Source organism: Ailuropoda melanoleuca, chromosome 13 (assembly GCF_002007445.2).
Source record: "Ailuropoda melanoleuca isolate Jingjing chromosome 13, ASM200744v2, whole genome shotgun sequence".
In the NCBI taxonomy this organism is placed as follows: Eukaryota; Metazoa; Chordata; class Mammalia; order Carnivora; family Ursidae; genus Ailuropoda; species Ailuropoda melanoleuca.
Window position 1 is genome coordinate 16,968,126 of NC_048230.1, and position 15,091 is coordinate 16,983,216.

The following is a 15,091-nucleotide window of genomic DNA, read 5'->3' on the forward strand; positions in this document are numbered from 1 at the left end:
TATGTGGTCCTACTTGCTCTATCGAAAACTTTTTGGGATTTACCTGTAACTGCTAGTGCTTTTGAAGATTTTTACTCTATTTTTACATTCCGTTTATCATTTCCACGGGAATCTTGAAGGAATGTAGATGCCTGTGCTTGTGCTGCCAATTTACCAGCAAGTCAATAAGTTCTTATTAAAGACCTCCTATGGAATATCTGGCCAGATATTATTTTATTATGCATTTAAAAAATAGAACTGCTTCTTCTTGCTCTTGTCACAGAATTGTTTTGTCAGTCTAGATGTCAATCAAAGATTGCAGTTCAAAACAAGTAGTTATTTCAAATAAAGATTACACTAAAACGTTACGATATTGACCATGTAAATATTGATGGAGATCGGCATAAGCACCTGTAAGGGTTCCAACACTGATCGAAAATGCCTATTTGTCTACATAACATTTCAGGGGAGGCAGTATAATGGGACACACCAAAGTTTTGTTATAGTTAGCAGTAAACAACTGCAAGATAAGATGCTGATTCAGACATTTAACCACGGTTTCCTGTGGTGGTTACATTCTAACTCAAAGTCGAAAATAACATTAAATGTTATACAGTAAGAAAAGCTCTCCTCTACCCTATTTTCAAATGGATCCAAATTGAAAGAAGATTTGGACAATAATTGCTGAATACTTAGCACAGAGAAATGAGCTGCTTTAAATAATAATACTGTGGTACCAGCATTAGCAGCAAAGGCAGCAGTAATGTCCATTCACAGAACACCTTCTACTACCAGGTGCTTGGTTAGCTACTTCACAAGCATCTCACTTGATCCCCATATCCTGCCGCTTCAGAGTTTATGAACTCCACCTTTTATATGACGAAAGAGAACCAGAGATTAAGCAATCTGCCCAATGCAGTTGGATGGCTGACGGTGATGCTCCCTGGGGCACCTCCAGGGATCCTCAGGGGCTCTGCAGAGCACTGTTTATGTGGGTTCAGACTGCTCCTCCGGGCTGCCTCTAGCATTCACATACTTCTCCACTGTTAGAGGTATCCCGACAAGAGCTGGATGGCCAGGTTTGCAAGGTGGTAGAAAGCACGTGTGTTCTCTGTGATCCTACATCTAGGTTCCTAAGTTGGTTTATGAACACGCCGACGATGGATGCAAATGTGTATAATTGCACATGTCTGGGAACAGGGCTTTTGTGAGATTTCAGGGGAGGCCACCATCCAAAAAAGGTTCAGAATTATCTCCTAGATATTCCCCGGAGACTGGTTTTAAGCTATAACACCCAAGAAACCTGATTCTCATTTCTGAGGAAATCCCATCATATAACATCCCAGAGTGTACTTATGCTAACAAGAAAGTAGAGGCAATTACCCAAGAGAAAATTCCAAATTGTTACTTGAGATAAGCAGACAGTCACACCAAAGGAAATGAGGTTAGAGACTGCAGCTGAATTATCTACCTCATGGTAGTGATTTTCTGCTTTTCATTATATATAGAAAAAAGCTACTGCATAAAGAGAAAGAAAAATGAGCCGAGTTTATCTGAATTATCAAACATAAAAAGACAGGTCATAAAAATTATAAAAGTACTGGAAATGTATGCCAATATTAGCAATTATATTTCTAAATGAAAAGACAACGTAGGAACTATTTGCTAGTTTAAACAGCAGACTGGGTACAATTTTATGACAGATAAAAAGTACAGATGGAATTTTTCACTTTTCTTCGAATAAAGTTCTGCTGAATTTCAAATATTTTCTTTGAATAATCATGTTTGACAAATGTAAAGGTTAACGTTAGCAAGGTAATTAAAATTAATGATGGCAATGTCCTCTGGGCTATGTGTGTGTGTGCAGGTGTTTCCCTCCACTGTTGCCACCCTCACTTAAAAATGTCTAATAAAGTTCTGAGTATACACATGACACATTAGAATTGATTATTTTTATCTACCCTGAAACCTACAGAATTTCTAGTTCTGAGTATACACATGATACAGTAGAATAGATTATTTTTATACACCCTGAAACCTACAGAATTTCTTTACATAAGGAGTTCTTATAGGGTTTTTGAAATATAATTTCTGATTTATTAAAAATATAATAGATTATACAAAATTAAGGGAAAAAAAAAACCTCACTGCAGAAATTGAGCACATACTATCAGAGGCATGGTTTCCAATCCTCTTTCTGTAACATAGCTTTAAAGTTAAAAGTTACCCCCAAAGGGCCTTTGAATATTATCCTTTACAAAGCCAAACCATTTACTACCGAGGACTTTACTCAAAACTTACTTGGATACTTTGTTAACATAGAATTTTATCTGTATCTCTTCACATTTATATTTATATATATTTGCTATCTGGTCCCCAGCATACGGAAGATTAAGAGTGGCAAACAGGGATAGTGGAATGGGGGAGGCCAGCACAAAGACAACCAGCAGACAGACTGACATCATGGAAATAGATGGAAGAACAGATAGAAAGGGAGTCCAAATCCATGAAGAGGCCAAAGTGCTGGGAGACAGAAGGAGGGAAAGATGGAAATGTCCAATCATTCAAACTCTCCCCAGGGATCTCCCTGTCTGCTGGGATGTTGGAAGCTACTTAGCCAGTCCCCTGCTTCTCTTTCGAGCCCAGTGCCGACTTTGAGAGTGTCCAGTGACAGATCATGAAGTTCTTTTAAGAGAGGTATTCTCTTGGCCTGGCTTAGGAGTAAATGCCTGAGCCAGCAGCTCGGATGAGCAGGGAACTGGTTCAGCTATCCACAGCCCTTTAATTAATTACCCTGCTGACTGCCCAAGGGTCTGTTCCTAGTTTTCCCTGCCTGCGATCCTGGAAGTTTTTTCATGGTTCTACTTAACTCCCTGTTTCAGCAGTTTTGCCTTTCATCTTTATTGTGTATTGGGGGTCTTTTGCTCAGCTGGGCTGTACCTTCAATTTTATTCCATCTGTTGTATATTATTAAAAAATTCCTCAATGTGGGTTCTAACCTTTCAGGTTTCCAGTGCGGTTATGGATTTATTTTTCTATTTATTCTTCAATTTCAAAGAGACTTTGGATGGAAGTAGAGGTAAAAACATGTCTTAATCAGCCATCTTCTCTTAGAAGCCACTCTCAGGCACTTTAAATAAAGTAAATATTCTCCCCCTACAATTAGTGTATTAAGATTTATTTTTATCTGGGGCGCCTGGGGTGGTGCAGTTNCTTTAAATAAAGTAAATATTCTCCCCCTACAATTAGTGTATTAAGATTTATTTTTATCTGGGGCGCCTGGGTAGCGCATTCGTTAAGCGTCTGCCTTCGGCTCAGGGCGTGATCCCGGCGTTGTGGGATCGAGCCCCACATCAGGCTCCTCCGCTGGGAGCCTGCTTCTTCCTCTCCCACTCCCCCTGCTTGTGTTCCCTCTCTCACTGGCTGTCTCTCTATGTCAAATTAATAAATAAAATCTTAAAAAAAAAGATTTATTTTTATCAATTAGCTATTAATTTTACCNCTGCTTGTGTTCCCTCTCTCGCTGGCTGTCTCTCTATGTCAAATTAATAAATAAAATCTTAAAAAAAAAAGATTTATTTTTATCGATTAGCTATTAATTTTACTGTAGGCAAACCAACACATTTAACAAAATTAAACTATCAAGCTTGAAATTTCCTTTTGTTCTGTTAAATAAATTACTAAAAAAAGAAAGAAAGAAAGAAAAAAAGTGAAAAATTGCAGAAAACTTACAATCCATATCAAGTATGGCCCGAACAGATTTAATGAGTTCCTTAGATTCAAGAGCCAGCGTTGCTGGGATGTTACGTCCATTCCTTCCCAGTGGTGTAAGGGAAGTCTGAGAAGCTAACATAGATCTTCTTTCACTGTGAGGACAACAATATAAACAACAATATAAAGTTGAACTTGTCACACAGTAAATAACATCTATTTTGGCTAAATCTGAATTCTTACGTACAAAAATATTTGTATTTCTGGGGATAGTGTATTCGTACAGCCATAAAATGAAGTAATCACAAAATATTTGTTTTTAGTTCTTTATTATGTAACAAAGACATATTTAAAGAATTAGATTGACCTCATAATAAGGAGAAATAAATCATGTTGGGCTTATTTTGTGAGTGCTGATGTTATGCTAACATGATGTAGCCTTATATTTAGTTTTGTAAAAATTCAAATTAAATAACAAATTTATTAAATGGACACTTACTATTACTTCCTATAATATTAAATATAAATTTGACATGTATATTTGCTCCTGAAATTAACTTTTTTGAATTTTTTGAACTGAAATTATCTCTTAAGCTCTTCCATTTGTTGCCCCTAAATCTAAAACAGCCTAGAGCATTTATATCACTTTTTGAAGATGCAAATGTCACCTGAAATGAATGTGCTCTAGTGTAATTTAAAATGCAAGGTTTTACTGCAAAAAACCATTCCACTGACACTTTTACTTGAAAAGAGACAATTTTAAACTGATAACAAAACCATTATTATTTGTAATCCATCTTCATAAGCATGATGGTGCTAATTCACGAGGAGAAACTAAAGCATCAATTCTCAAATTCAAATACAGAGCCTTTATTCTGTGTTGAATGACGAAGGCCAAAATTTATTACAGAAGATATAGTATATTAAAAAGACTGAGCCATATTTTCCTAGAGTTTAAGTTTCCAAGATATAGTTAAAAGTTGTTTAAGGTTACCCTTTTTCCATGAGCCAGTTTAAGGCAAAGTCAGGCTCTGGCTTTTAAATAGTCATTTTTAACCTTCATTTTTAATACCAAAACTTTTGAATTATTATCCAAGGGCACAGTGAGACCTTGAGGGTGGGGATGGGGGAACACACCTAACCACACAAGAGGAATCTGGTTGCTGAGTATTTTAAATTCTTATTGAAAATAATTATCATGAAATTCACATAATTATCTTACATCATAAGCAGCATGGATAGCAATAAAATGTCAAATCTTTCATTAGAATAAAGAAAGCATCACAATAAAATGAGTTTAAAAGTGTACTATTATCACATAACATATAGAATAATCAAATTACTATGTTGTACACCTGAAACTAGAACACTGTGTGACAACTACATTTCAGTAATAAAATTTTTTAAAACTGTACTACCATAGACATTCTTCTAGAGTAAAAAAAAAAAGTGCCATGTGGAACCCTAAAATACAATAAGAATATAATGAATCATCTTCATTTATTAAACTGCTGTTTTCATAGTAAAGGGCAGTGTTTTCCTGTTTCTGCAAACGTGTATTGCCAGAAGTAGAAATACATGGCTAGTGGCATCTATTAAAGACCAGAGAAGAACTGCTTTGAAAATGTATAAACAGGAAACTTTCTTTTGTGTATCTCTCATTATGTATCAAAGTGACCATAAACTTGCAGTTTGAAATACATAAATCTTATTAGTAAGTTTGTCGCTCTTAGTAAGAAACTTCGAATTGGAAACAAACTGTGAATAATAACAAAACCAAGGTGTATCCTCCAAATGTATTCCTTTTATTTGTGTCAACTGAATGTTGAAAATGAAAGAAACTGATGCATGAACATGTTTTATAAAATTCTGTTTGCCATAACAACTGATCTGCTGGGTTGAGACTGACCTTTCAAGTAATTTTTATTCATACACGGACGCTTAGAGAACTTCAAGGCAATCCCATCTTTACAGAATTCCTGACAAAAACAAGATAGGTGATTCCTACCTCAATTTTAGAGTACTAGGTTACAGTGACTGGCTAAGTCCCTCTAGGAATTTCTTTTACAGAGATGGGGTCGAAAACAACATGTCCTTGTATCTACTTCCACAAAACATGAAAAAAAAAACAGCATCCAGTAGGAGTTATGTAGCATCTGAGGCTATTTAAGAGATTTTAGTATTTTAATCACAATTACCAAATGAAAAATGTAATCATACTCTACAGAAAACACTTAAATACTCTTACCTTAAACTTGATAAAGGAGAAGAATTATCAGAAAATAATTCTTGAATAGTCTAGAGACAAACAAGACCGTAAAGGAGATTGTAAGTTTGATATTTTTAAGATGTCTTCTCTTACTTAACTAATATTTATAACCGCCCCCCTCCTCCCACTCCCAATTGATTAAAAGGTGTTTGTTACATGGGGGAAAAATCAATTACATTGACATGGAACTCTACTCAGACGTGTAAGAGCTATGGAAACATTTTTTATAGGGTAAATATTTATCAAATAATGTTTACATAGTATTAACAGTTTTAAGAAAGTGTTCATGAAAACATAGCATATATTTGGGATCATGTTATCCTATCTCAATTATTTCTCTTAACAATCTACTGGTTAGCTGGTCTTTTCATTCTCTATGCAATTTTAAACCTGACTATAGGTTAGCATTGCTATTTTGAGCCAGAGAATGTTTCATTAGCTACCAAACACTAAGACATTTATCTATGTCAGTCATCTACAGATTTCTTAAAAATGGACGTAAAGTAATATAATGGGAAAATTTACCTCTACAAAATGAAGAAGCTTTTCAGTGGATGCCTGAAAAGTTTTTCGAGCCATTTCCGATTTTCGCAATTGGCAGTCGAGTACTGTAATTCTCTTTCTTAACTCCTGAACACTTTCCTGGACAGAGATATCAAAAGGAAGGCTTTACTCATTTCTTTGATTTTTACATCAGTGGCTCCTATTTTCAGTTTTTTTATTAACTGATATCTAACATTACCATATTATTTATTTTCTCCTACTATGTGTATCTTCTGATTTGGGGAGGCATTTAATTGCATATTTAAAAGTTAAACTGCACGGGGATGATGCAAATTTTATGAGATAAGCTGTATATGACTTTGTTGATTCTTATGGCAAAATACGTTTAAATTGAGTTTATTTTGTCTTTTTCTTTCTTTCTTTCTTTCTTTCTTTCTTTCTTTCTTTCTTTCTTTCTTCTTTCTTTCTTCCATTCTTTTTTTTTTTTTTTTTTAACAATATGGCTTGCTAGCTGCTAACAGAAATGGCTACCAGTGTGGTAGAACCAAAATTGCTAAAGATATACATATATACTATTGTAATATGATCCAGCATAAAGCTGAGCTGGCAGGGAAGTAAAGGAATCCCATGGACAGTAAAGGAATTCCAGGAAGATAAACAACAATGCTGGGTGAACTCAGTACAGCATAATTTGTTCTGAGGGTACATCTTTCGGCACAGATGGCAAATGAGAGAACTTTAATGGGTGACTTAGAAAGAAACAAACCTTACAGAAGTAAACATATGATTTTGATTTTGGGTCTGGAAAGTGGGCTCAAGAAAGTCTCCCCTATCTCTTCTAATCACAAGCCCCAACTCATGATTTGAGGTCATAATTTGTTTTACCCATGTGTTCTGTAAATTTATAAGCTGAAATTTTAGTTTAAAACAGTCCCAGGCTGGTAGAAGCAAACACAAAACTTCTGTGGAGGGATATTTTCTAAACTCAGATCCCCAATAAATTGGTACATATAATGTGTCAAAAGAACATGACCTCAGGAAATAAGCTATCATGAATAATTTATTAAGTCAGTTGAAGGAAATAAATTACAGGATCGGGGCGCCTGGGTGGCACAGCGGTTAGGCGTCTGCCTTCGGCTCAGGGCGTGATCCCGGCATTATGGGATCGAGCCCCACATCAGGCTCCTCCGCTATGAGCCTGCTTCTTCCTCTCCCACTCCCCCTGCTTGTGTTCCCTCTCTCGCTGGCTGTCTCTATCTCTGTCAAATAAATAAATAAAATCTTTAAAAAAAAATAAATTACAGGATCAGACCGATAAAGACAACAGATACTGGAGTGATCAGATGCAGACTATAATGTTTAATGTTTTAAAAATTAGGGAGGAATTTAAAACATAAAAAGGAAAAAGAAACTATAAAAATAGACCCCTATGACATAAATAATCAATCTTAAAAATAAAAACATAATCTGGGCGCCTGGGTGGCTCAGTCGTTAAGCATCTGCCTTCGGCGCAGGGCGTGATCCCGGAGTTATGGGATCGAGCCCCACATCAGGCTCCTCCGCTATAAGCCTGCTTCTTCCTCTCCCACTCTCCTGCTTGTGTTCCCTCTCTCGCTGGCTGTCTCTATCTCTGTCAAATAAATAAATAAAATCTTAAAAAAAAAACATAATCAAAATTAAATTAAAAACTCATTTATAGGTTTCATATCCAATTAGATATAGTTGAAAAGAGAATGGGTAAACTGGAAGGCAGAGGTAAAGAAGGTTGTCATAATACAGCAGAAAAATAAAAATGGAAAATATAAATGAAGGAGAAGCAGTAAGGAGAATATAACTAGATGAAGATCTACCATACACCCTACCTGCATTACACATGATGGTTCAGAAGGAATGAAGGAGAAACTGCTCAGTATAATAACGTGGGGTTTTTCAGAAATAACAAAAGACACTCTTCCTCAGATCAGGAAGTTCAGTGAATATCAAACAACATAAATAAGAATAAGTCAACACATGACTCATCGTCAAATGCTGAACACTGAAGATAAAAAGATCTGAAAATCATCTAGAAGGAAACAACGGATTGCAAACAAATAACAGATTGACTGCTGATATCACAACCATGGAATAAAAACACTAAAAGGAATTAAATGCCAACTTACTTTAAATGTAGCAAAAATGTATTTCAAGAGCAAGAGTTCAATAAAGATGTTTTCAGACAAACAAAGCTGAAGACAATTTGTTACCAACAGATCCTCATTAAACACATTTCTAAAACACGTACTTCAGGAAGGAAATAATTTTAGCAAGAAGGTCTGAGATGCAAAAATAATGCGGAACATAGAAAATGGTAAACATGAATATCTATTTAAACAAAGGTTGACGGCACAAAATAAACTGTAATAGTGTCTAATTTATGGTGTTAAAAGTCAAGAAAGAACTAAAATACTGACAAAAATAGAAATTAAGTAGGAAGGGATGATAGGATTTATTTTCTAAAGTGCTTATAATATTTAGAAGAAGGGGAAAGCTAGTGATTAGTTTTACAATTTAAGTTAAAAAAGAATGTTAAAATTTCTAAGATAATCTTTAAAAATTAGAAACGGAGTGCATACCTTCTAGCCTAGCAGAAAGAAATAAATGGAATGGGTATTGGGGAACACAGGAGAAATCTGAACCGATTCAAACAAAAACAAAAACAAAAGTAGGCAAGAAATGACAACTAAAAAAACAACCAAAAAACACAGGACACATAAAATGCATAAATTAAAAGAGGGTGGAAATGAAGCCAAGTGCATTAGCAAATAAAAGAGTATAAATGGAAAGGTCTTTCCAATTAAAGGACAAAAATTAGTAAGATGAGGAAAAAATTCGGCTATATGTTGTTTACCATATACACAACGAAAACATAATCACACTGCAAAGTTAAAAGTAAAAGAAAGGAAAACACACACAAGTAAATACCAAAAGAAAGCTGTTGTAACTATTTTAATATCAATCAAAAATAAATATTAGGGGGAAAAGAAGATTGCTATATTGAAGAGTCATAACATTCCATAAAGGATGATAATATAATTCTAAGCTTATATGCTGCTTATATTACTTCAAAATATATAAATTAAAAAAAAAACAAGGGAGATTTTAATGCATTTCTCTGATAAGGAAATTAAAATGATTAGAGAAGAACTGAACTCCACAATTAATGACCCTGATCTAATGGACTACAGAAAATGATACATCGAAAAACGGCAGAATTCTTTTCAAGCTCACTTTGAACATGTGTGAACACTGGCCATATAGTAAACCGTGAAGCAGCCATCAAATTTTAGAGTTATTATGCTATAGACTAGATTCTCTGGTCACAACACAATTAACCTTTCTGTGCCTCACTGGTGTTTATTAATAAAGAATCATAAACATGCAAATTCTTGCCCAATTAAACTATATATTTAATGCATTTTCAGTAACAATTCCAATAGTTCTTTTTCCTTTTGATTGAATTTATAAGCCAAGTCTAAAATACATATAAAAGATCAAAGGGTCACGTAGGCAACATACTTTTAAAGAAAAAGAACTAGGCAGGGTGATCAGACATTAAGACCTACTGTCAAAGATACAGTATACAACACTGGCACAAGAACGTACAAATAGACCAGTGAAAGAGAGTACAGGGCCCTCAGGAAGATAGACACACCTGAAATCTTGATATATGACAGAGCTGATTTATAGATCAATTAGGAAAGAAGAGACTTTCGAATAAATGGTGCTGGGATAGTTGGTCATTCACTTAGAATAAAAAAAGAATAAAATGGACCCCTACCCCCACATAACGCCACAAAACCAATGACAGGAGGACCAAATCTTTAAAGATTTTTTTTTTTTTTAAAGATTTTTGTTTCTTTGAGAGAGAGAGCGGAGAGCGTGCCCACAAGTGGAGGGGAAGTAGCAGAGGGAGAGGGAGAAGCAGACTCAACGCCGAGCAGGGAGCCGACACAGGGAGGGCTCAATCCCGGGACCCCGAGATCATGACCTGAGCTGGAGGCAGACACTTAATTGACTGAGCCACTCAGGAGCCCCCAAAACTTTAAAACTTTTAGAGGCAAATATCAAAGAATATCTTTGGGAATGGAAGACCTTCTAAAAAGACACACGAGGGAAAGGACAGATAAGTGTGACTATATGAAAATCAATGTTTATTTCACCATTGGGTGAAAGGCAAGCCATAAATTTGAGAAAAGACTTCGGTAACATATAACCTAATATAGGGTTAGCAACTGGAACATACGTACAATCACTACATATCAATATGAAAAGAATAACCCAATGGGAAAAAACGGCTGAAAGTAATGAAGAGGCATTTCACAGAGAAACACAAATGCCTAACAAGTACATAAATCTATGCTCAACTGGCTATCTGGGCCGGGGGGAAAAGCCCTGGTTTATAGCACTTGGGGGTGTAAATAACTCCACCATGGCTGCTTTCAAGCTGCTAACCTGATGTCGCTGAATATGCCGCTAAGAAGAGATGCGCACAATCACCTATTGTGAGCCACTGCCAGCTGGTCCCAGCACGCCGGTGGCTCCAAGTCATTAGTAACCAGGGAAATCCAAATTAAACCACAATGAGATTTATTTATCTTACCTACCAGACTGATATAAATTAAAAGTAAATGAAAACAAAGTGTCAGCAAGGGTGTGGGGTAAACAGTATCTCTTATTCACTCCTGGTGGGAGTAAAAATTGGTTCAAAAGCTTTCAAACACAATTTGACATTACCTAGTAAAGTTGATCGACCATTGTTCAACCTAGCAGTTCCATATGAGCCCAAGACAAACTGTTACGCATGTGGAGCATGATATGTGTACAAAAATGTGTTTAGCAACATTGTTCATAATAGAGAAAACAAAAAAACAATTAGACTGTTCATCAAATACGGAATGGACCAAGATACTGCAGTATATCCATTTAAGGGAGTACAAAAAAGTGAAGATACATGAACTGGCTATAAATTTCAAATAGATGGATTGCAAAAATAAGAGGTTGAGTGAAAAAAGCAAGTAGGAAGAACACATGCAGGACATTTCTATTTATATATTGATAAACAGGCAAGACTCAACAATGTTTATTGTTGAGATATAAAGATAGGTGGTAAAATTATCAAGAAAGTGGTTAATAATCTAGGAAAGCGGTTACTTCTGAGGGCGAGGGAGGGGGATACAACTGGGGAGGGGCACTGGATCTTCAAAGCTTTTGGTAATGTTTTACTTCCTAAGCTGAGGGTAAACAGAAAAAAACAAAAATAAAAAAGGTAAGTAACTATAGAGATGACATAAGGGAAGACTCACAGTGAAAAATAAAAACACTGTTATAAAGAGAATCTATATCTTTAAAAATGAATATTTGAATCTGAGTTCTGCAATATCTTGGTCAATGTCTCTTGAAGCAATCTCAAATAATTGAAAAAAGTTTCCTTCTCTTTTTCCACTAGCACTGAGTTTGGGAAATGTTGAGATATTCTCGTCCAATATTTTTTCTTTGGAAATAAACAGGGACGCCTGGATGGCTCAGTCGGTCAAGTGCCTGCCTTTGGCTTGGGTCGTTATCCCAGGGTTCTGGGATCAAGTCCTGCATCGGGCTCCTTGCTCAGCGGGGAGCCTGCTTCTCCCTCTGTCTGCTGTTCTCCCTGCTTGTGCTCTCTCTCTGACAAATAAATAAATAAAATTTTTAAAAAAGAAAAGAAAAAAATAAACAAAAGATTGTTTTTTCAGAGACAGGTTAAGGGCTTAGTTTAGAATCTTGTTATGAGGAATGGCATGAAACCCCATTATGTTAAAAAAGAGAAAAACTGAATTATATTGCCAGACAACTTAGGACAAAAATGTGTCTCAGCTAGAAGCTGGGACAGAGAATTACAAATAACCTATGCCTCCAAAAAAAAAAAAAAAAAAAAAAAAAAAGAATAAATTCATGAGAACTCTTTGAATATTACTTAGAAAGTATTTTTAAAGACTGTTGATTATCCCTTCAAAAGTACATAGAGTTTAATAAAACAGCACTTTAAAAAAATTTTTTTTTTGGAATTTCATTAATTTTAATTTTCTTTTTCTTTTTTTAGCGTTCAATGATTCATTAGTTGCGTATAACACACAGGGCTCATCCCAACATTGCAGCAACTTCTTTCAAGACACATCTCTAAAGGCAAGGGAAACAAAAGCAAAAATGAACTTTCGGGACTTCATAAGATAAAAAGCGCTTGCATAGCAAAGGAAACCATACTTTTGATATTTTGATAATTCCCAATATTTTCAGAATCATGTTGAAGTTACTCACATGAAATAAGCATGTCTCTCTGATTTCATAATATAAACACTGGGCCAAAAATAACAAATATAATGTAAAATTTTAAAATACTGCTGCCTTTTCAAGTAATATGATTTTCCCTTAGCCTTGTGTATTATCAAAGGGTGACAAGAATATCACCTTTCTTTTGGAATCAGTTTAAATGGGCAGATGTGAGAAACGTATTAGTGACTCTTAAGAGCTTATCAAAGAAAATTTCAGATTTTCTTCTGTATTTTGCTTTTCTAAAACTGGTTTCACTTCCACTTGGTATATTTAAGGTATTTAACTGTTTTATATTTATATAGAGAGACATAAAGTATTCAAATTTGCTTTATGTTTTCTTGAAAGTTGACTGGATTAGAGATATAAATACCTATTCTAAGTGAACTCGTTAAAAGTTATAAAATACGTATTTCAATTTACTTAACTGTCTACCTCGGAGAAACAAAAATGTATATGTCTATTATAGTTTTTGAAGACCTTTCAATGAATATAGTATGTATTATGTTATAAAAAAAATCACAAACTAAAAAAACTCACATAAAAAAAGATCACATTGCCTTCTGAACAGCATTCGGTATTTTGCTATTGAAATTGGAGCCTATTAAATTCAAACTCAGTTTCTTTCTATTAATTATCTTGGGCCCTGGGCAAAAATTATTTAACATTCACACTTCCTTGAGTGCTCTAATCAAAGAGCAAAACCCATCCCTAGACTCTCCTCCTCTCATCCCCACCAGGCAAATTAGCAAGTTTAGGAACAAAAGGAGAAAACCAATGTAATCAATTAAATGTTAAATAGTTCCAGGACTTCACACCTGAGCTGTACAATGTTGACCAATGACCCAAATAAATTTGGGGCACATGCTTTTCCATCCCCAAGCTATGTGGATGAAGGGAGGCTCACAACCTTTGCATGACCCCCCACCCATTGCATCAGGACACATCATCCTATCATTGAATAATAGAAGACAAACACTGACCTAGTTTAGAAGAGCAGATGAAAAGGAAATGAAAACAGGATACATGACAACGGCAAGGAAACCATGGTAACTAAAAGAGAGGACGGTTTTGCTTACTTTATTTTGGTCCGAATAATCAGCAAGCTGAGCCTTTAGATCTGTGATCTCGGCCTCTAACAGACGGATCACTTCTTCGTAGTCCATTTCCATTCCGTGTGCCTGGCGCTGTGCAGCCTCGGCAAGGTGGATTCGACTTCGCAGGGCTCTGGTTTCTTCAACCACAGCTTTGGCTTCCTGAGGATTTCAAAATTCAGGCCGTTGAAAAAAAGCCATGTTAAAAAACAGTTCAGCAAAACAGCTGAAACAAAATCTCTTCCTTCCTCTGGAAGTCGTAATTACCAAACTTAATCGATAGACAGGTGTTCCTCACATCACCATTTAAAACTTCGTATTCACGTGATTTTATGATGTAGAGCCAATGCCCGATCTTACTTTTCCTCTGTCGATTTCTTGGATAATTTTCAGTATGGAATCTCCAACTTCACACACCTAGCATAACCCTTTGGAAAGAAGGGAAGTAGAAGGGAATTGGAAATGGAGAACAGAATTAAGAACAGGTTCAAAAGATAGAAAGAGTAGGCTTCCACAGAACTCAGGTAGGTGGTGGGGCTCATGTTCTAGGAAGATTCTTGCAGCTTCAAATACAGCTGAGAGATTTGTGGTGTTGTGGACTTCCCTGTGGTCCAAGCCCAGGATCCAAGGCTTATTTCTAGACATCAGTCTAACTGTTACATCCCCCTTTTCATTTACAATGGCAAGGCCTCTGGTATCCTGTGAATCTTAACACATGAAAATCCTTTCGAAACCTCCCTTTTCCTTACCTCCCCCAACTCCCAAGTTTTTAATCAGCCACCCCTCACAAGGGGCAGCAGCTCTTTCTGCCCACAGGTCCTGTCCCTGTGCTTTAAAAAAAACCACCATTTTGCAACCCCGCCCCCCCCCAAAAGGCCAAAAGGTGGAATTCAGTAGCAAAACATCTTGCTATTTCTATAGGGTGCAATGCTCACATTTATTAAACATGTTAGGTGATTCATGTGTCTTCTCTCATTTAACCTTTAGAACAACATCAGCAGAGAGTCATCATTAAAAACCATTTTATACATAATTAAACAGGGGCCCAGAGAGGTTACATATCCTGTCCAAGGACACATAGCAGTGCCAGAGTTTAAACCCAGGTCTGCTGAACTCCAACACTAATGCTCTTTTCACCATTTTAATGTTACTAAATGACAAAACAAACAAACAAAACAAAACAAAACTATACACG

The 15,091-nt window shown here is 35.8% G+C and overlaps 1 protein-coding gene across 5 annotated transcripts in view; it reads right to left on the bottom strand.

Annotated features, from left to right (window-relative positions):
* Window positions 1–15,091, bottom strand: part of STXBP4 (syntaxin binding protein 4) — a 165,937-nt gene that overhangs the window by 66,292 nt on the left and 84,554 nt on the right. For all 5 annotated transcript variants that reach the window (XM_034641790.1, XM_019806273.2, XM_034641789.1 and 2 more), the window contains exons 13-16: window positions 13,882–14,058; window positions 6,485–6,601; window positions 5,939–5,988; window positions 3,712–3,845 (exon numbers count right to left, since the gene is read on the bottom strand). In XM_034641790.1, the coding sequence (XP_034497681.1) occupies window positions 3,712–3,845; window positions 5,939–5,988; window positions 6,485–6,601; window positions 13,882–14,058 (478 nt within the window). The remainder of the gene's footprint in view (window positions 1–3,711; window positions 3,846–5,938; window positions 5,989–6,484; window positions 6,602–13,881; window positions 14,059–15,091) is intronic.